At 33.2% G+C, this 21,776-nt stretch overlaps 2 protein-coding genes across 3 annotated transcripts; one reads left to right on the forward strand and one right to left on the reverse strand.

Moving 5' to 3' along the window:
• The first annotated feature begins 4,231 nt into the window (after positions 1 to 4,231).
• On the forward strand, positions 4,232 to 8,172 carry LOC142617726 (uncharacterized protein At4g26485-like). 2 transcript variants are annotated; one of them, XM_075790679.1, is made up of 5 exons: positions 4,232 to 4,547; positions 6,645 to 6,751; positions 6,845 to 6,898; positions 7,047 to 7,248; positions 7,576 to 8,172. In XM_075790679.1, exons 2-5 carry the CDS (start codon positions 6,748 to 6,750, stop codon positions 7,901 to 7,903), a joined length of 588 nt encoding a protein of 195 aa, XP_075646794.1. In that variant the 5' UTR covers positions 4,232 to 4,547; positions 6,645 to 6,747; the 3' UTR covers positions 7,904 to 8,172. The 2 variants fall into 2 exon arrangements, with proteins under 2 accessions (XP_075646794.1, XP_075646793.1); XM_075790678.1 differs by having other exon boundaries at positions 6,645 to 6,898.
• An 11,826-nt stretch (positions 8,173 to 19,998) lies between these two features.
• Positions 19,999 to 20,478, reverse strand: LOC142616229 (uncharacterized). Its single transcript, XM_075789112.1, has one exon. The coding sequence runs from the start codon at positions 20,476 to 20,478 to the stop codon at positions 19,999 to 20,001; it is 480 nt and encodes a 159-aa protein (XP_075645227.1).
• Positions 20,479 to 21,776: the final 1,298 nt, after the last annotated feature.

A 21,776-nucleotide genomic window follows, 5' to 3' on the forward strand; every position in this document is an offset into this window, starting at 1 on the left:
TTGCCATTGTTCCCAAACTCACGTTTAAGTCTAGAGTTTGTTATAGAGTGTTTTGTCATGGAATAGCCAAATGGGGAGATTGTTAAGTTGTGATTTACAACTATGTTTTATGTTGGCTTTATTCCATGAATAAAATTGTTGTATTTGCTTTAATTAGTTCATTGTATTTTGTGGGATTTTTATTGTATTGGGTTTAGTATTAAGTTGGTGAAGAATCGAGTATAAAATGAAGAATCAGTGAATTTCGCGACTGTCTCGCTAGAGGTTAACCCGCGAAAGAGCCATGTGAGAAGCACATGATGGAAACCGAAGAGTCGTGCCAGCGTGGCGGATTTCGCGAGTGTCTCGCGGGTAAGGCCTTCCCGCGAGATACCCTTGAAATTCTCTGCCTGGAGTTTTTTTAGTGTGACTTTCTTACTCTTCACCCACACTATATATACCCTCATTACCCACAAAAGTATGAGAGACCATTCAGAGAGAAAAACCCTAGATAGGTTTTCTACAACACACACACCCATCTTTTAGAGAGAGAGCTACTCATCCTTAGTGAGAAATTATTGTAGCCTCTTCTCCTTCCCTCTTCCATTGTCATACCTTGAGATAAGATTTATACCAAAACACAACCCATATCTTTTCAGAGTGTAGAGAGTGTTTTGGATTTTGGGAAGCTTTGGAGATTTGCCAAAAGAAGCCGGTGAGGCTTGGTGAATGCAATCGGGCGTATTGCGGGATTCGGAAAGCTAAACAAGACACGGTTCCGAGAAGCCTTGTTGGAGTAGGAGCTTGGAGGGCTTAGGTACATTGGGTAGATTAGGCTTGGAGGGTCTCTTGCTATTCGTGTATCCCAACTTATTGTCTAGTGGGTCGATTTACTGCTTGGAGAGTGGCGTAGAGGTTTTTCGCCGAGTTCTTCGGTTTTCTCTTCAATAATACATCGCCGTGTTATCTTGTGTTTGCATCTCTCTTCCCTTACTCTTGTGCTTTACTTTCATTGTTTGTTATTTATGTTTATGCATTAGAGTAGTATTGGTTGATTACGCTTCATTTACTCTTGTTTCCGCACTTAGTTTAAATTAGAGTAAAATCAATCTAGCCGTAATTTTTTAATTAAGGGTCTAAACAGCTCGTGTTTTTAACACAAATAGAGTTTTCAAAGTTGAAACTAATGCACACGACTTGTGTCCCTACTCATGTATGTGTAATTGTAGATGCACATTTCAGCACCGAAAGCTCTTTTGTATATTTGATTATGTTTGCTAATACCAAACAAAGTCTTACATTAGACATAGTGGTATAGATATTAGTATATATTTCTAGGCAGAGACTTAGGTATAGTACTTAGGTGTTATTCTTTAAGGGACTCTTAATATTATGCCATGTAAATTTTTTTTCATAGGATGAAAGTGCATTTTTTAGTTAAGCGGTCATATGACTGAATCTTAACAAGAGAATCTAAAAAACAGCATCTAAAGTACTGTATTTAAGTTTTATCTGAACTTCTAATGCATCAGTTCACGTACAAAGCTAAAGAAACCGAAGTTCATGCAATCACGCACACCAAAGCGACCAAAAAGAAAGGAAAAGAACAAAAAGTGAGAGAGAATTGAGAAAAGCAAAGGTTTTAAATAGTGGATACCTTTGAGAAGGTCAAGGACGAAGAACAAAAGGAAAAAGGGGAGGAAAGAAAGGAAGCTCCATTGCTTGCCAAAGAACCCAACAGGAACCTCCATTTCCTCTGTACGAAAAGGTTGGATTGCGAAGAGGTTGTGGCTGGCTTCTCTCATTACTTTGGCATCCTATCCTCTGTACGAAGAAAGTAAAAGAAAAGAAACAAAAGCTAGACTAGTCTACCAAAGCTATTTTCCATATTCTTGCACTCACTTTGAGGTGTTCCCGAGATTAATTGCGTGAATGAGGTGTTTTTGGAAATCTTCCAACATCAAGTTTATGGTTGTGAATTCTCATTCTCAAAAAAAAAAAAAAAAAAGTTTCTGGTTGTGCTTTAACTTGACCATAATCACTTCAATTTCACGGAGGTCTTATTCCTCGGAGTTTTACCTCTTGTTTATCCCATCAAAATCAAATTTATCATTTTGATTTATGGGGTGCAAGTTGCTTCCTATTAGTTCTGCAATGTTGTATTTTCTCATGTTCATAGGAATGGCAATAAGTCTGATTACCGGTTAGCTAAACATGCTTTAGGCATTTGTGATTTTTTATTTTTTATTTTTTGCATAGATTGAAAAGAGTTCTTATTTCCTAGAATAGGCTCTTCTCTAAGTAGCGACGAAGCCAAAAATTTATTTTTTCGTGTGTATTAAGTCTAAAAAAGTAACTTACAATCAAATGAGTTAACTTCGTACATGAGGCTGTTTTGATTTAGTTAAGGGAACCATAAGTTTCAGTAACCATCAATACCGGTGTGCCGTTTCGAAATTACCACTATATATATATATATTCAATTAGAAAATCATAGTAAATTATTAAGAGTTTTTTAAAATATAAACCCTTCATTACTTTTTATAATGTGAATAAACCCTTAATTACTTCTTCATTAAATCTTAATCATATTTATTTTTAAAAAAAAAATAAATATAGCTATTTAGCACCACCAAATACCAAAATGTGCCTTACAATGGTGGAGCCAAAGTTATATTTTTTGGCTCCACAGCTACAGTGCATAGCTACTTTTGGCTGTGCACTGTAGTTAAAAGGTATAATTTTTTTTATTTGTGCATTCACACTACTTTTGATTATTTTACTTATTTTTATTCATTCTTTTATTCTTATTTCAATTCTTTTGCGTTCACACTTCTTTTACTCTTTATATATATATATATATAGCATCCACTTTGCTATATATTGTTTGTGCGTTTACACTACTATGGTTCTTTTATTCTTATATTTTTTTCATTTATTCTTATATATTGTTTTTTTATTTGTGTATTTACACTGCTATTGTAGTAGATATATTATTTTATTATGATATTTATATTATTTTATTGTGTTGAAAGCTAAAATAGATCAACTGATACTGAATGTTTTGTATAGTGAGCAGGTAAAATAGATAAAGTAACTTTTTATGATACCAAATAGGTAAAAAAAAAAGAAAGCTCTACCAACGTGGATACTCTTAGGCTGCGTTTGTTTTGGCTTCAAAAGATTTCAGGAAATCCTTTTACACATTTCCGTGTGTTTGGTTGTGCATGGAAAATAGAGTTTTCTGAAAAATGAGTAACTTTGGCTGTAAAATATTGCCTTTGACCCGGAAAATGATTTACGTTTCTATTTTACTTTCAAATCAATTTTCGAACTCATAGACACCGAAAGAGAGAGAGAGAGAGAGAGAGAGAGAGAGAGAAAGAGTGAGAAGAGGCCGGTCACCGTCAGAGGGAGAGAGAGCCCGGTCACATGAACCTGAGATCAACTCTACCGTCGTCGGGGTCGTGCCTCTCACCGTTGATCAAACAAAGATTGACTCCAATGCCACGCCATCTCGAACCCAGTCGCCCCCGATCGTGCGATCTCGCCTCTGCCGCGCGTCTCGCCTTCACCGTCGATCGTGCGATCTTGCCTCCGCCGCACAATCGAAGCCTTCGCCTTTGATCGCGCGATCTTGCCTCTCTCTCTTCCTTCTTCTCTCCCAGATTTGATGATTTTTTTTTTGGGTTTTGTTTCTTTTGTAATTCTCTGCTGAGAAACGATGTTACATATTTGTTTGGAAGCTCAGAAAATATGAGCAACAAGTAAAAAATGTGTTTTCTATAGTATTTTCAAGAACACAACCAAACACTAAAAAATATTTTCTAAAGTATTTTTTAAAATATCACCACACCTAAAAATATTTTCTTTTTCGAAAAATATTTTCACCTAAAATTATTTTACACTTGAAAAATATTTTACATCAAACCAAACACAACTTTAATCTAAAAAATAAAAATAATAATGGAAATAGTTTAAGAAATCACCAAAACAAACATGCATTAGAGGACCACAAAAAGATGAGTTAAAAAGTAAAAATTGTACTAAAAAAAATCTTCACACCTAGTAATTACCTACACCTATTACCTGACTTCCCCATCTTATCTGGCTGACACAAGCAAAAAAAAAGAAGCAAAGTGACAAAAAAAAAAAAAAAAAAGAAAGTAAGAAATGTCATTCAAGGCAAAAATGATATCTTGTACCCGGCATATATGCCGGGTATCTCACACAGAGGCGGGTCCCTCGCACTGTGGGGCCCGCCTCTGTGTGAGTGACCCGGCATATATGCCGGGTACACCATATACCACCTCAATTCAAGGGTGCTGGAACCAACCCAAGGTTTGGAAACAAAAGTCTAAAAGTTAAAGCTTGATAAAAGAAAAAGAAGCAGCAGCAGCAGCACTAGCACTAGCACTAGCAGCTCACGAAGAAGATGATATGCAGTTAACGAAGAAACAGGTGGTTGACCAAGAAGACACAGTAAAGGCCGACCAAGAAGAAACAACCGTGGTCGACGAATAAGACACAGCAGTGATAGACGAGAGAGAATACAATGAGTCAATGAGGTGAGATGTGTCTTCTTCTTTCTAATCATACTTGACTCGTGGAAATACAACATTATTTTACCACTGTCCATCTTTCCAATACTTCGGAGCGGAAAAAAAAGTTTCAAGCTGTGAAATTTTTCATATTTTCGTGATATCTCACTTTGATTTAGAGCTAGTCTTTGCAAATGAACACACATTTTAAAGTAAATCGAAAAATCTATGCATTGGTCCAACATTTTCTTCGATCGGACGGTTGGAATTTATGGTCAAACTTGTCAAACCTTATATATAGTAATACAACTTCTTGATTTCGCCTAATTTGATTAATTTTCATCGAGTCGTAGAACTTTTAGAATATATTTTCCTGAATATTTAAAATGTGCTGTCACTTTAACTAAAGTTATTATTTTTCACAAAAGGCTTTATTTAACTAGAAAGCATACCAACTTGACAAAACAATGATAAAAGTGTTAAATTTGTCTTAAATAAAACATTGAATGACCGATGACGTGATTAAAATGCTTTAAAATGACCATAATCTTCTATACGAAAAAAGATAAAGGGCAAAAAAGACTAGTATTTAGAACATGCATTAGGATTCTTTCTATTTAAAATGGATCCAATTCATGTTGACTATAAACAAAATTTTAGACGTGAAATGGAGTTTTTCAACTTAAAATGAAAATGGAGAGGACCTATTTTCTCTCAATGCTATGGCAACTTCTCTTTCTAAAGAGTCGGTTTCAGTTAGGATAATTAGTAAAGTTTATCATTGTTAAATAGAGATCTAAGATTCAAATTAAGGTTACCGATACCGTACCGGTACCGGCGGTACCGGCAGTACCGGCCGGTACATACCGTACCAGTCAGTGCACCGGTACCGGTACACTTCTATTTTGTACCGGAAAAAATACTGGCTGTACCGGCCATACCGGCCAATTTCGGGCAATACCGGCCGGTATCGAGCGTACCGGCCGGTACAGAAAAAAGCTTTTTTTTTTTTTTTTTTTTTTTTTTAGTTTTGTAATTTTTGAATTTTTGTAAGGGCATAATGGTAACTTATTTACATTAACTTATTAGTATTATTTGTTTTCTTAGTATGCAATGAACAATTAAGCTTTCTATTTTTTATATTGTGTTTTTTTTCTTTCCCCTTTTAATTGATACTAAAGTTTAAAACTATGAATAATTTGTTTTGAATTGAAATAATGTTTTATGATAAACTTTTATATTTATTATAATATAAGTGAAATATTATATGCTTATAAACATGGTTCTAGAGATTTTGGTATATATATAAATATATAAATATATATATATAAAATAGCGGTAAACCCGAAACGGTACACCGGTATTGACCGGTATTCGAAATATATCGTACCGGTGGCCAAACCGATACAGCCTCGGGTACGGTATTGACTTCCTTGGTTCAAATACAACCCACACTAAAAAATCAATTGATCATTAATATCTTAGCTGATGATAACCATCCTTCTGTATGTAAAGAATCCTATAAATTCAAATCTTACCATATTTATCAAAATAATAATAATAATAAGACTTCACTTTAAAAGGTAGCTTTGTGCAATTCAAACGCTGTAAATCAAGCAATTAAGGAAGGTCCGTACTTGGAGTTGGAGGTTTCCGTAATTCAAGCACTTAAAACTTTATTAAATTGATGCATTGTGTGCGACACAAGTTGTACTTGAACGCTGCTTGTGCTGTTATAACGTAATACACTAACGAAAAATGTTGTCTCCAACGCTAATGAGAGATGCTATGTTTACGACATTTTTCACAATAAATTTATAGTAATAGTTTGTTACTGATTGTTGTTATTGAGGAAGAAAAAATAAATTTAGTGGTAAGTTCAAATTTGAACCAATAACAATTAACTACTTATTTGAAAGTATTGTGAAATTTTTTTGGATGAAACACTTCTCATACACTAATCCAAGTTCAAATACACTCCTATGAAAGATCTTTTATGCTCGGTGTGTACAGAGTACTGTATTAGTATAGTAATTAATTACTCTCCAACTAGTTTAATAAATATCAAAATTGAACGTCTAATTGACTCTTCATATTCCATTCTTGATATCTGGTTTTGCACAGGATTCTGTACGATTTTCATCAATAATGGCCACATACACATTATCCTTGGTATATAACTATAAGCAAATTTACAGAGGGAGGGAGAGATTGATATAAGTATACAATGGGTAAGAAAAAAGCGAAAAAGATACAGCACTACTCCAGCTCTCAGAAAATATTGTTGGTTGGTGACGGAAACTTTTCATTTTCTGCTTGTTTAGCTAAAGCATTCGGCTCTGCCACAAACATGGTTGCAACTTGTCTTCATTCTAAAGGTGAAATCGACATTAGTTTTAATTTGAATCCTGAGAAAGCATTTTGATGGATGAAGATTAAGTCCAATTAATCTGCCTCATAGTACTGATCTTCTAGCTAATATGTATAAATAATAGTAATTTATTTGTTTTAATTTGAATATTTCAGATGCTTTAAGGAGAAAGCATCAGAGCTCTGGACCACACTTGGAGGAATTGAAGAGAAGAGGGTGTTTGCTGCTGTATGAAATTAATGTACGTGACATGAACCAAAATCCCAGCTTAATGTCCAGGAAATTTGATGTGATCATCTTCAACTTTCCTCATGCAGGCCATTGTGGGCTAAATGAAACAGACCATTTGCTTATAGAGTAAGCGTGTAAATACAACATACTTTTTTCTATATACACCCAATTTCCTCTCTTACACATGTTAGTTGTACATCTTCAATTCTTCATCCATAATCTTATTAGTTGTCACCCTTTTATTCAAGAGTTCTTAAATATGCACCGTTTTCAGTTATTGTTCCACTTTTTATTAACAGATGAACCAACATGGTGCAGTGGCATTTGGGGTTTAATTTAATTTAAATAAATCATTTTCTTATTTTTGTGGTGACCATAGTGTGAAATATTCATATTCTAACATTGATAAATTTAATAAGTTGTCTTTGGGATTTTGGGTTTCAATTGATGTAGAATGCACAGAAATCTGTTACAAGCATTTTTCAACAGCGCCCGTTATATGCTAACCAGAGGTGGGGAAGTGCATGTTGCGCACAGAGATGATTGGCCATATAATAAGTGGAAGATCGAGGAACTTGCAGAGAGAGCAGATCTATATTTGAAAGAGAAGGTGGGTTTTAATGCGATTGACTACCCGGGTTACACCAATAAGAGAGGTGGTGCCGTTCGTTGCGACGGAAAATTCCCTCTCAAAAGCTGCTTCACATTCAAGTTCTCTCTCAAGGAAAATACTTCTCAAATGCCTGATAACTTGCTGGGAAAAAAAAATTTAAGGGCATGACACTTAGGCATGCTGTGAATTCGGGTTTGTAGTTGGGTGTGTTCCTAACATTATTCAACGGCAATCAAATAATTGCCTGTCATCGATGATGTGAGGATTCCAAAGGATTTGACACTTGCTAGTTGTTATAATGTGCCCAACATAATGTATAGCTATATATATGTATATTTTTAAAAACAAGTTTATTTCTCTGGTTGCCTGATAATGATAATCAAACAAGTGACAGTGTCATTGATCTCGTCAGAGGTGAAAGGGTTTGAGAGGTGCTAATTGTTTTGAGGTGTCCAAGATAATGTCGGATATATATATATCTATATTATTTACAATAGTTTTCATATATGTTGATATAACTTGTTATAGTTGGTACATGGGGATGTCCGTTAACTTTGGTGGTAGAGCAAGGTGAAAGTCCAAATCACAACAGACAATTTCAGCAGTCGTGAAAAAAATGAAGTCCAATGTATATTTTGCTTTCCATATTATTAGGGAATTCCAATCGTATTGCCTCCCTCCCATCTCATAGTATTCGTTATATTTAGAAAATTCAACTTTTTAGAAGAATACTATTTAAGGTATTGATTTTTAGTTAGAAAGGTACAAGTTTCTTCTGTAAAAATAAAGTAGAAATTTTCAAAATTACCCTCATTGATTTAGGAAATTTTGTTGTCCTACTCTTACCTTGAGCGTAAGCAAAATAAAGAATAAGTTAGGAAATTTTGTTGTCCTACTCTTACCATGAATGTAAGCAAAATAAACCTGTAAGTAAAATTATCCTTATTTTACTTGGGAGTACAAGCAGGACAATCTTAATCCTACTTTTAGTTTAAGTATTTTGTTGTATTTAATCTTTCAATGGATGTACTGTAATAAAGCTAGAGTCGAGGAGATTCCACTGTGCACTATGGATCAAGTTAGTTCTATGTGTTCTCTATTTTAACCATTCTAATATAGTTCAGGGCTATGTTATATCTTTTCTAATAATACTCGTGTGTGTGTTTACATATGCATGTTTTAGCAGAGAAGGTTCTATTGTATATATTTTAATTTTGTGGTAATTAAGTGGTAATTAATTATGTTTGTTTATATCTGTTGCATTAAAATGATTAAATTCAGCCAAAATCTTTGCAACTTAAATGGTTAGCACCTCCTGCAATTTGCAAAGAAGACATTTAGGGTCCAAGTCTCCATTTCCCGCATTAAATTAAAAAAAAGAAGATTAAATTCACATTTTTCTACCACTTTATACTTTTTGAAAAAATTCTCACGTTTTTTACCCCGCTTAATAAAGGCAGTCTTTTCTCCTAAACCAAACTAGACTACACCGAATCCTACATAGACATACTGGTATAGGCTTCTATTGCATCAGTTCACAGCTTCACATACAAAACTATTGGGAAGGTGAATTACTAGTTAACCAAAGCAACCAAAAAGATAGAGAAATTAAGAAAATCAAAGGTTTTAATATAGATACCTTTGCGGAGGCCAAGGACGAAGAGCAAAAAGAAAAATGGCAGGAAGGAGACGAAGCTCCATAGCTTGGCCAAGAAGCCAACGGGAACCTCCATGACAAACAAGGAATTTTGGGTAATACTTGAAGGGAAAAAATGGAATGTTAGAGCTATAAACAAATATGAAAATCATGAAAACCACACAAATCCTTGGGTAGCGGGAACTCATCTTTAGACCAAGTCTTGTTATGATCTCTGAAGTCCACACAAATCCTTATCTGCCCACCTTTATTCTTCACAGGAACTATATTGGCTAACCATTTTGGGCATTTGATTTCTTCTATAAACCCTACTTTTGAAAGCTTGCCCACTTCGACCTTGATCTTTTCTTCAAAATCTAAGTGATACTTTCTAGCTGGTTGTTTCACAAGCTTGGCCTTGGGACCGACATTCAGCTTATGTGTTACTAGCTTGGGGTCCGAACTTGGCATTTCTTCATACTTCCAAGCAAATCATCTTTGTATTCCTTTAACAAAGCTATCAACCTTCTCAAAAACAAGTTTGACACTAGTTAATTTTTCAACTTCAGTTTTAGATTCAACTAGTTGCTCTTCCAAACTTTTAATTTTGTCCACTTGAGATGAAAATTGATTTTTAAAATTCTCATTCAAATTATTATTGGCTTCCAATTTTGCAATCAAATCATCTTTTTCAAGTTTGACCTTTTTAAATTTGGTTTTTAATTTTGTAAAACTTTTTAGAGATTTCATACAAAATTTATAAAGCTTACAATAGGCATTTTGAATATCATCATCATCATTCAAGATAATATCATGCAAATCAAAACAATCAAGAGTATTCATGACAATAGGAGTCAATGGATCACACAGCAAAAATTAAAACCTAATCAGAGTGTGCCCGCTCTGATAGCACTTGTTGGGTTAAGATAGCTTGACCTCAGTTAATTAATTCAATTTCCCAAGTTGATTAAATAGATCAAATTACATGCAAATCGTGGAGGCACCAACAAATAAATAAATAAACTAATATGCAGAAAATAAATTAATACGGTGATTTGTTGACAAATGGAGAAAACCTCTTGCAAGACAAAAACTCCATTGCGTGAATTTAAGGCCACCACTCTCAAGAATCCACTAATCAATAATCAAGCGGTTACAAGTATGAAAAATCTTACCATTACGGCACTACCCTAGCTTATCCCAAAATACCAATCTATAGTGAAACCTTCGCTTCAATACCCAATCAGACTTTATCTTGTAGTAGCCTTCTTTCCTTTGATGCATAAATCTTCAATCTGTAACTAACTCATTTGCATTGATCTTAGTACGTGACTAACTCTACAACACCCTTTGATTATTGTAATTGATATGCAATAGATTCACATAGAAATATCAATAAGATCTTCAATGTTAGTGCTAGAGAATTTGCTTGGTTACAAAACCTAAATGTATACAAGAAACGCAGCAAGAACTCTTTGGCTTTGTGAAATAGAAAAACTTGGTTACAAAACCCTAGTCACATAAATGGGGTGTTTCTCTCTCTAAAAAGCCTTCTAATAGATGGCTTATGATGTTTGGTTCAAATGGATCTCAATACGAAGTTCAAACAAATAAGTTATGGGCTTTTTCACATTATTGATTTTTGCAAATTTGTAAAGCTCGATAGATCGAGCTTGTGTCGAGCTTGGGTCAAGAAGGCAGTAGATTTCTAGCTTTTATTGAGAGGTATCGAGCTGCTATCGGAGTACATGCTGAAAATGTGTTTTTCTTGAGCTTTTCTTGAGCATACTTTGTGTCTTCAACTTTGTATTCAATTACAACTTTAAAACACATCAACACTCAATAAAAGTCACATAATTTGGCATGGTTGACAATACCAAAATACATGACCCTAATAATCTCCCATTTTGTCAATTCATGACAAAACCTCAAGCACAAAAGTAAGCCCAATACAATAATAACCCAAATACAATGAATGAACCCATGTTTAAATACACTAATCTATCTAAAAATAGCTAGTCCTGAGAAACCATAGCACGAACTAGGATTGATTGTTTTGATTGTCTTCATCCCTGTCTTTCCTAAAAGCACTTAACAAACATGTTATGCGCACCATGTGGAAAAAATGACAGATAGTAAACAAGTAAATTGCGTTTTGTCATAAGATATGTTAATTACATAAAAATATGAACCTAACAGTGTATATCTTCGTAGGCTTTCTTATGGATCCTATATCTACTTGCTTTTATATGTAGATGACATATTGGTGGCATGTAAGAACAAGGCAGAAATTAATGATTGAAGACTCAGTTCAGTTCATAATTTAAGATGAAGGATCTCGGTGAAGCAAAGAAGATACTTGGAATTGAGATTGCAGGAGATAGAGTGAAGGGTACTGTTTATTTGACACAGAAACAATATTTGACTAAAGTACTACAATGTTTTGGTATGAATTCCAATACCAAGCCTGTGAGTACTCCTTTGGCTCCTTATTTTAAGCTTAGTGCTTGATTATCACTGCGCACTAATGAGGAGTACGAGTACATGGCTGATGTCCCGTATGCGAGTTTGGTTGGTAGCCTCATGTGTGCACTGGTGTGTACTCGGCCGGACATTTCACAAGCTATTAGTATGGTTAGTCGTTATATGCATGATCCAGGAAAAGGTCATTGGCAAGCGGCTAAATGGATCTTGAGATACATCTTGGGAACTGTTGATTTGGGTTTGAAGTTCGAGAGAGATGATAATGTTGGAAGCCACTTAGTTGGTTATGTTGACTCGGATTTTGCTAGTGATTTAAATAAGTGCTGTTCTACTACGGGCTACATGTTTACCCTTGCTAATGCACCGGTGAGTTGGAGGTCGACATTGCAGTCCACTGTTGCATTGTCAACCACTGAAGCTAAATACATGGCTGTGACTGAAGCCATCAAAGAGGCTATTTGGCTACCTGGTTTGGTTGAGAACTTGGGAATTTATCAAGAGCATGTCTCTGCATTTTATGATAGTCAGAGTGCTATTTATTTAGCAAAGAACCAAGTCCATCACTCTCAAACTAAACATATTGATGTTCGCTTCCACTCTGTTCATGAAATTATTGATGAAAAAGATATTCTTCTTAAGAAGATTGGGACTGCAGATAATCAAGCTGGCATGATGACTAAGCCAATTCCTTTGCACAAGTTCAAGCATTGCTTGGACTTGACTGGCATTTGCAGTTTGTAATAGCCCTTAGTGGCTTTTGGTGGTGACGACGGAGAAGTTTTGATTGTGTGGTTTGATTGGATCAAAAGCCAAAGTGGAGATTTGCTACGTGTGGTTTGCATTTGGTCCACTAATATATAAGTGGTACCCAACCGGCCTTAGATTCCAAGTTCAACTTGGAATAGTAGCAAACTAGATATCCTTGAGATTTAGAGTTCCACTTGAAGTAGTTTATCTTTGCTTGGATTAGTATTTTGCACGTGGACATAAGAAAATTGTATGTAATACAATTTCTATTCCTTGAAGGACTTGCATCTTAGCCGACTAACTCCATGTATAAATAGGACATGTGTTGCGGAATTGAAGAGAAATAAAAAGAGAGTGAAATAGAGAGATTGGTTATTGCATATTTGTGAGAGTTCTCTAGTTTAGAATAGGGTACAAGGTTTTCTCTATTCTTTATTATTTGTGAGAGAGCTATTGGGTGTACTGGGGATTGAGTGTGTGTAAGAATACTGATACACCAACTTGTATATCTCTATATATGATTAGTGGAATTTTTTCGTCGTTGCTTGTGGATGTAGGCCAAAAGTTAAATCATGTAAATCCTTAGTGTTCTCTTGCTTGTGTGTGTTTGTTTATTTTCAAATTTTGGGTTTACTTTTTTCCAATGTTTTATTTTTTGGAGATCTTTCTATAGTTATAATATTTTCACAATCAATATTGAGGTGGGAGTACTATCGGGAGGGGCTTTCCTACAACAAGTGTTTGTAAGCCTAACAACAACTATATCACCTTGTTGTGCATAGATTGTAGGCCCCGAAGAATCATTGTTGATTTTTATAGTTAGCTTCTTATAGCAATCTGGAAATTTATTGGTATACTTCACAAATCAGACGTGATAGTGAGTTTTTGCCTCAACAGAACATTGATTGAATAAAAGATACAAAAGACCAGCAAGGAAATATACACACACACACACATTAGTGTTCGCTACAAATAGCTTATTGTGTGTAACCGGCAGTGTGCCGTGTGCACTAGTCATTACCCTTATAGCTAAACTTTTGTCTATTTTTTTAGCTTTTTAAAGTCACAATTTGAAATAATGACATGCTCAACTTATTTTAGGATAAATAGTTACTCAACATCAATGTGATTATTACCCAAGTTAGCTATTTACTGTGGTTTTCAAATGTTGCATCAACTAATTTTGAACAATAGCCACAAATATTAGTCCAAATAATGTGATAAATAACCCAAATAATAACAAGATTAGACCAAGCAACATCAAATGAACAAAATAATCAACAAAAAATAATTAAAAAAAAACCCAATAATTTTATACTCATAATTTGTTCAACTCATTTCATAAAAATAATGTCTAATTCCATTTTCCTAAAAAAGTACTAAAAGAGATACTATGATCATAAGTTTTCCTTGGCTGTATTCACAGCTCTGCTCTTATCCTAACTATCCAAAAGAAATAGCTTTTGAGATTATTAAACAAGAGAATATAATTGCCAGTATTGAAAAGAAGAACGCATAACCACAGTTTTTTTTTTTATTTTTTTTATTGATATAATTTTTTAAGGAAAAATGAAATTACAGATTAGTCTTATGTGATGTGTTGAACTAGTTACAAATTTGAGTTATTAGGGATTTTTAATTTTTTGTTTTGAACAGTCCTTTTGTTTAATAATTTGTTAGTTTGTTGTTGTTTGGTCTAGTCTAGTTTTTGTTTGGGGTTAATTTTGTTGTTATTTGGGTTCATTTTTGTTTTTGTTATATTAGTTTTTTTTTTTTAAGGGATTAAGGATTATGCTTTGGGGCCAAAATTATTTTTGGAGGAATGTTATTTCCATAACAGTTTCACAACAAATCTTATAAGAAAAACTATTATTAGTGAGTAAAAAAATTATGTAAGTATTGGGTTTAAATTAGAATTAGTAACAACTTACTATAAAAGATTTCTTGAAAAATTATTCTGAAAATATTGTGGATATAATATTACTAATATTTTTTTAAACATTAAATTCTTATAATTCTCATGAGAGGGTGTTCAACATTTTTATTAAGGCAGTTAAACTAGGTTAGTTTAGTGTGTGTGTTTCTACATACATATATATATATATATACATACATACATACATACATATATATATATACATACATACATAATATATATACATACATACATACATACATATATATATATATATATATAGAGAGAGAGAGAGAGAGAGAGAGAGAGAGAGAGAGAGAGAGAGAGAGATTAGTGTTTGTGACAAATAGTTTACTGTGTGTAATAGGCAGTGTGCACTTGTCACTACCCTTATACCTAAACTTTTTTCTATTTTTTTTTATAGCCTTTTTAAGTTACAATTTGGAATAATGACATGCTCAACGTATTTTAAGCCAAATAGTTACTTAACATCAAATCAATGTGATTATTACCCAAGTTAGCTATTTACTGTGGTTTTCAAATGTTGCATCAACTAATTTTGAACAATAGCCACAAATATTAGTCCAAATAATGTGATAAATAACCCAGATAATAACAAGATTAGACCAAGCAACATCAAATGAACAAAATAATCAACAAAAAATAATTTAAAAAAACCCAAATATTTTATAGTCATAATTCGTTCAACTCATTTCATAAAAATAATGTCTAATTTCATTTTCCTAAAAAGGTACTAAAAGAGATACTATGATCATGAGTTTTCCTTGGTGCGACACTAACAGCTCTGCTCTTATCCTATAACTATGCAAAAGAAATAGCTCTTGAGATTATTAAACCAAAAGGGAGTATAATTGCCAGTATTGAAAAGAAGAATGCACAACCACTGTTTTTTTTATTGATATCATTTTTAAGGAAAAATGAAATTACAGATTATTTTTATGTGATACGTTGAACTAGTTACAAATTTGAGTTATTAGGGATTTTTAATTTTTTGTTTTGAATAGTTCTTTTGTTTAATAATTTGTTAGTTTGTTGTTGTTTGGTCTAGTCTTGTTTTTGTTTGGGGTTTTTTTCTTGTTGTTATTTGGGTTCATTTTTATTGTTGTTATTTAAGTTTTTATTTTTATTTTTATATATTTTTATTAAGGGGTTAAGGATTATGTTTTGGGCCGGAATGATTTTTAGAATAAAGTTATGTTGGGGCAAGAATGATTTTTAGAATAAAGTTATGTTCACGACATTTTCACAAAAATCTTATAAGACAAGCTATTATTAGTGGCTAAAAAACATTAAGTATTGCGTCTAAATTAGAATTAGTAACAGCTTACCACAAAAGATTTATTGTGAAATTATTCTAAAAATGTTGTTGAAGTAGCATTACTATTATTTTTTTAACATAAGTTCTTTTAATTCTCAAGTTAGGGGGTTCAACATTTTTATTAGAGTGGTCAAAATATGTTAGTTTAGTGTGTGTGGATATATATATATATATATATTTAGAGAGAGTTTCAACTTATGACATTCTCTCCTGATGATAATTCTTTATTATCAGACCAAAACATTAATCAGTTTTTGGTGTAGGCGGGGATTGAATCCTAGATCTCTTTTACAACCATTAAAGATTTTACTAGTTGAGCTAACTAGAACCCACCATATATATATCTATACTACTATTTAAGGGACTTCGCCCTGTTTGAACCAAATTTGTTTTTTGTTCCAAAATACCCCTACAACCTATGTTTAAGTAGGGGCAAAACTTGGTAAAAATTCTTCTTTAACTTCCATGTAAAACACTATTTACAAAATAGGACCACACTCTTAGTACACTCATGTTAATTTTCAAACTCAAATTGCTTCTTCTTTAGTTCGCCAATTCTCTCAATTTTGTGTTATTCTTCTTTTCACCATTATCATTATTGTTAAGAAACTCCTCCCACTCACCTCTTTGCTTCAGATTTCACTACAAACAACAACAACAGCAGCAGATAGATTTGAGGTAAGCTCTTTCTGACTTCAATTGCTCTCTTTGACTTCAATTTCTCTTTGGCCATGTTTTGCTTATTGTTTTCCTTAATCTCATCTCATGAGGGATCTAAATAGTAGTGCTGTATGTTTGTGTTTTTCCTCTTCAGAAGAACACACATATATAAACGAATTTGGCCATGTTTTTTTTATTGTTTTCCTTAATCTCATCTCACGAGGGGTCTAAATAGTAGTGCTGTACGTTTGTGTTTTTCCTCTTGAGAAGAACACACATATATAAACGAACAATTAGAGGCGAGCTGATTTTACAGATTTTTTTTTTCTTTAGTCTTATATCTTTTCTTTTTATAGTCTTTTACCTTTTTGACGGATTTCTTTCTTTAATTAGTTTTTTTTTTTTTTTTTTTATGGAAAAGTTATGTGAGTGCTTTGTCGAGCACTTCTTCATATATTCTTAACTTGAATTTTGTTAACTTAAAGTACATAAAGTGAGTGGACGTGTGATGAATTGATGATAAATTAATTGGTGATTTTAGCACAGCTTTTCTCCGAAAAGGTTATGAAAATTTAAAGAATTGTGAGGTAATTTTTCTCTTTGCCGCAAGTAATTTATTGAATCTTAATACAAGTTGCAGCAAGTAATATATTAAGTCTTGGATTATGATTTAGCAAAAAAAAGTCTTGGATTATCAGATTATGTGTTAATTTTCTTCTCCATGTGTTGGTTTAACTCCCATGTAAAATAGTGCCTACAAAATAGGACTACACTTTGTTATCATTATCCTTTTTATATCATTATCTTATCTTATTTTATCATTTCTTTTTTATTTTTATTTTTTCTTTTATTTGGTCAGTTTGATGGGTGTTTAAGTATTTTCTCTAATTAATGACTATTTCTTAAAGAATAGGAATGCTATATATTGATTTGTCTTTTTCTTTTTTGTGGTTATCTTGTTTCACTCATTATTTTTGTGTATGTGTTCTAAGTGGTGCCCTCTCTTCCTCTTATTATTTTTGTTTGTTGTTTTTCTTACATTTAAGCCTTACTCTCTATTTTTTGTATTTTGTTAGGGTGATATATCAACAATTTGGTTAGATTGCATAGTAGACACATTGGATGAATTCGGGTGAGCGAAGTGGTAGTCATCACACATAGGCAAAATTTTTTAAATAACTATAAAATCTAAACTATATTATTAGTTAGCCAAAGTTTGAAACAAATTTGGTATATAACAAATCGAGTCCTTTGGACTCGATTTTGGAATGCTAAATCGAGTACACCAAACTCGATTTCAACCTTATTCGTAGCTGATGTGGACACCTGGTCCACGTCAGCATAGAAATCGAGTCCTGTGGACTCGAGTTCTGTGAAATAGAAAACGAGTCCTACGGACTCGATTTTGTACCACCTAAACTGAGAAATCAAAACGCTGAAGAAGAAAATGCTGAAGAACCAGAGATGAAAACCTAGATATCAAAACGCCGAAGAAGAAATCCAGAGATCAAAACACCGAAGCAAAACCCAGAGATCAAAACGCCAAAGCAAAACGCAGAGATCAACAACGAAGAAGAAAGAAGCAACGATGCAAATCGGATTGGGCGCCGAATCAGTCGATGGAAATCAGATCGAGCGTGTGGTTTCTCGCCGCCGCCACTCCAGTGGAGGAGAAGAACATGTACCCAGCAACCCAGGCGCCGATTTTGACCAAACCCAAGCGGCGAAAACTTCAGGTGATGGAAATCGGATCATGGTTTCTCGCCGCCGCTCCAGTGGAGGAGAAGAACGCGTTGATTTGTGTTTGGGTTTTGTATTTGGTTTTGTTCATGGGTTTTGGGTTTGGGATTTTGAGAAATGAGTTTGGGATTTTGAGAAAAATGGGTTTGGGATTTTTGGAGGCTTGGCAGAAGGGAAGAAGATGTGAACAAGACCTGAAATGGAGAAAGAAGGGAAGAAGAGAACGGGACCTGAAATGGAGAAAAAAGAAAAGAAAAAAGAACGAAGGGAGAAGATGATGAACAAAATGAAATCGAGTCCTAAGGACTCGATTTCTATTTGACAGAACTCGAGTCCAATGGACTCGAGTTCTATGTCTACGTGGACCGCCTTTCCATGTCAGTTACGAACAATGTTGAAATCGACTTCAAAGCAGTTGATTTAGCATTCGAAAATCGAGTCCAAAGGACTCGATTTGTTATATACCAAATTAGTTTTAAACCTTGGCTAACTAATAATATAGTTTGATTTTTATAGTTATTTAAAAAATTTTGCCTCACACATAATACTCATTACACCGTTAGGGTTTTTTTTTTTTTTTTTTTTTTGTGTGATTGGAAATTATAGTAATCCCAAATTATAATAAATGTTCTAAATTAACCCTTATTCAAAAAAAAGAAGAGTATCTGAGCACGCGCGTAAGTGCATGCTCAGAGGCTAGTGTGTGTGTGTGTATATATATATAAACACATTAGTGTTTTTTAGGAATTGCTTGTTGTGCGTAACAGACAGTGTGTACTCGCCATTACCCTTATAGCAAAACTTTTGTCTACTTCTTTAGCTTTTTTATGTTACAATTTGAAGTCATGACTTACTCAACATATTTTAGGTGGAATAGTTACTCAACATCAATGTGATTATTACCCAAGTTAGCTATTTATTGTGGTTTTCGAATGGTGCATCAACTAATGTTGAACAATAACAACAAACATTAGTCCAAATAACGTCAAAAAATAACCCTAATATTAGCAAGATTAGACCAAGCAATATCAAATGAACAAAATATTCAACAAAAAAAATTTCAAAAAATAAAAATAAAAAAACTAAATTATTTTATACTCATAATTCTTTCAACCCATTTCATAAAAATAATATTTAATTTCATTTTCCTAAAAAACTACTAAGAGACATACTATAATCATGAGTTTTCTTTGACGGCAAGGACAGCTCTGCTCTTATACTAACTATGCAAAAGCAATAGTTCTAATTTTCTTAGCAGCTTGACTCGCAACTAGTATCATTCGTTGCTCTCTCTCTCTCTCTCTCATTTTAGACCCTCTATCACTTTATTACTCTTATGGTAGGATTTTCAATTCACATTTTATCTTTTATCAGTTTTTTTTTTTTTTTTACTTTTTCATTTTTTAAAAGAAATAAATTGTTAAATTCACATATTTGTGTCTTTTTTTTTTAATGTCTATATATTCAAGTTCTATTTTATTAATTTTGTATATAATTAGGTTTCTTACGGACTAATATTTATTAAAAACAAAAGTTTAAGAACAATAGATATCACAATGGCACAAGAAAGACCTCCACATTCCACAAGACACAAATACAACAAACATGGCCTCCCCCATAATTTTTTTTTTTCTTTGAGCAAAGCCATAAATTTTTATTAAAGAGAAAAAAGAAGCCAAAAACTTTTTTATAACATTTTATACAGATCACTTTTAACCACTCACATACAACTCACAAGCTCTTTACAATTTAATCAAATTTGCTAGATACAAACCGACGCTAGCAATGTCGTCTAAGAGCTTAGTAGTTTTGGGAATGGGATTGGTCTCGCCATATCCCTGAAACCCTTTATTGCATATGTCGAAGTTGTGCTGGGCGGAATTGGTGAAGTTCTTCAGGGAAGACAGGTCATTGTTTGAGAGGGCTTTCAAAGCGCCTTTGGCGTCTTCAATGGCTCTGTCAAACTCTTGTATGCATTGAACAATTCCGAGGGACTTGTCAAACTTTTTAGCCACCGCCTTTCCAGCTTTGGTCTCGTAAACCAATTTGTGCATGGATGCAACCACACCATCACGAGGGTCAGTCCGATCATGGACAATTGCCTCGCAGACTTGCTTATTACGAGCATTGTCGCATAGGCGAGCGTAAGCAGGACCAGCTAGGAGATTGACGGCTGTCGCTAAAAAGACATAAGAGAAAAATATGTAGTCCTTGAAAGCCATGGTTTTTCTTAGAGTTAATAACTACATCTACAAGGCTTTTTCTGTTATTGGGATACGGAAGTGATTTATACAAATTAATTTCAAAAGTCTATTTATGGAAGGAAAATGTTATGTTAGCAACATTTTCACTATGCTTTCATATCAAATTTTAAGTGGCACGTTGTTATAGATTGTTATTGGTAGGATAAAAATAGTAATTTTAGTGGTAGATTCAAATTAGAACCAATAACAACTATTTATAATTTGTTGTGAAAATGTTGTAAACATAAAACAATTTTGTTTTAGCTGTGGGAAATTTTTGGTTTTTTTATTTTTATTTTTTTTATTTTATACAACTAAGTGTTTGACTAGAAACCATCTTACCTTCTTTTTTTTATTTTTTTTTATTTTATTTTTTTTATGAATTGAGAGGATGAGAGTGGTTGGTTTGTGAGGTTCACCTTAATTAGTGAAAATATTTCCGGAATATCTTTAGCTTTGCCAAGATTTTACCATCAAAGATCAATTTTTTTTGATGGAACATCTACTATTTTTGAACAATATGGGCAGTAACTCTTTTTCTTTTTGAATTCAAATTTTCTATCTGACTTTTTTGCATTCCATTTTATACTTCATTAATCACTATTTGTTATGTATTAATTTGAGTTTCCTAGTAAAATAACCAAAGTTAAAAATGAAAAAAAAGGATAATCAACCACATGGCAAGTTATGATTAGTGTTATCACAAAAAACGAAGTTATGATTAGTAGAACACAAAAATTGCCATAGAGAATTTGTGTTCCACTTATCTAACGTGCACCCAACTAGATTACATGAAGAAAATGATAAAAAAAAAAAATGATAAATTGAAAATACATTGGACTTTACAAAAAATATTAAATTGTTATATCTACATCTTCTTGGTTTAAGAGTTTAAACCACTTAGAGGAAGCATAAACTCTCCAATGATCGCACGTGCTTCTTTCCTTCGCTTATTAGAAAGCTTTTGATAATTGCTTATGCTTTCACTATTATCTTATTTTTGATACGTAATATTGCATCAATTTTATAATTAATTATGGGTAAAAATGTGAGTTTGAAAGATTTTACGGAAATATACTTATTATGTGTGTTTTTCTCTTGTATGATATTAAAACTAGTCAGCTAATCATGCAGACATGCAGCCAAAAGAATCCAAGGGTCAAGATCAATAGAGGCTCGGTTTTTGAAGTATTAAATATGTTTAAAAAAACTTGTAAGAATAAAAAAAGGAAGAATCAAGTTTGTTCAAACCAAAATTGGAAAAATCATAATATGGA

This window comes from Castanea sativa, chromosome 11, assembly GCF_040712315.1.
Source record: "Castanea sativa cultivar Marrone di Chiusa Pesio chromosome 11, ASM4071231v1".
In the NCBI taxonomy this organism is placed as follows: Eukaryota; Viridiplantae; Streptophyta; class Magnoliopsida; order Fagales; family Fagaceae; genus Castanea; species Castanea sativa.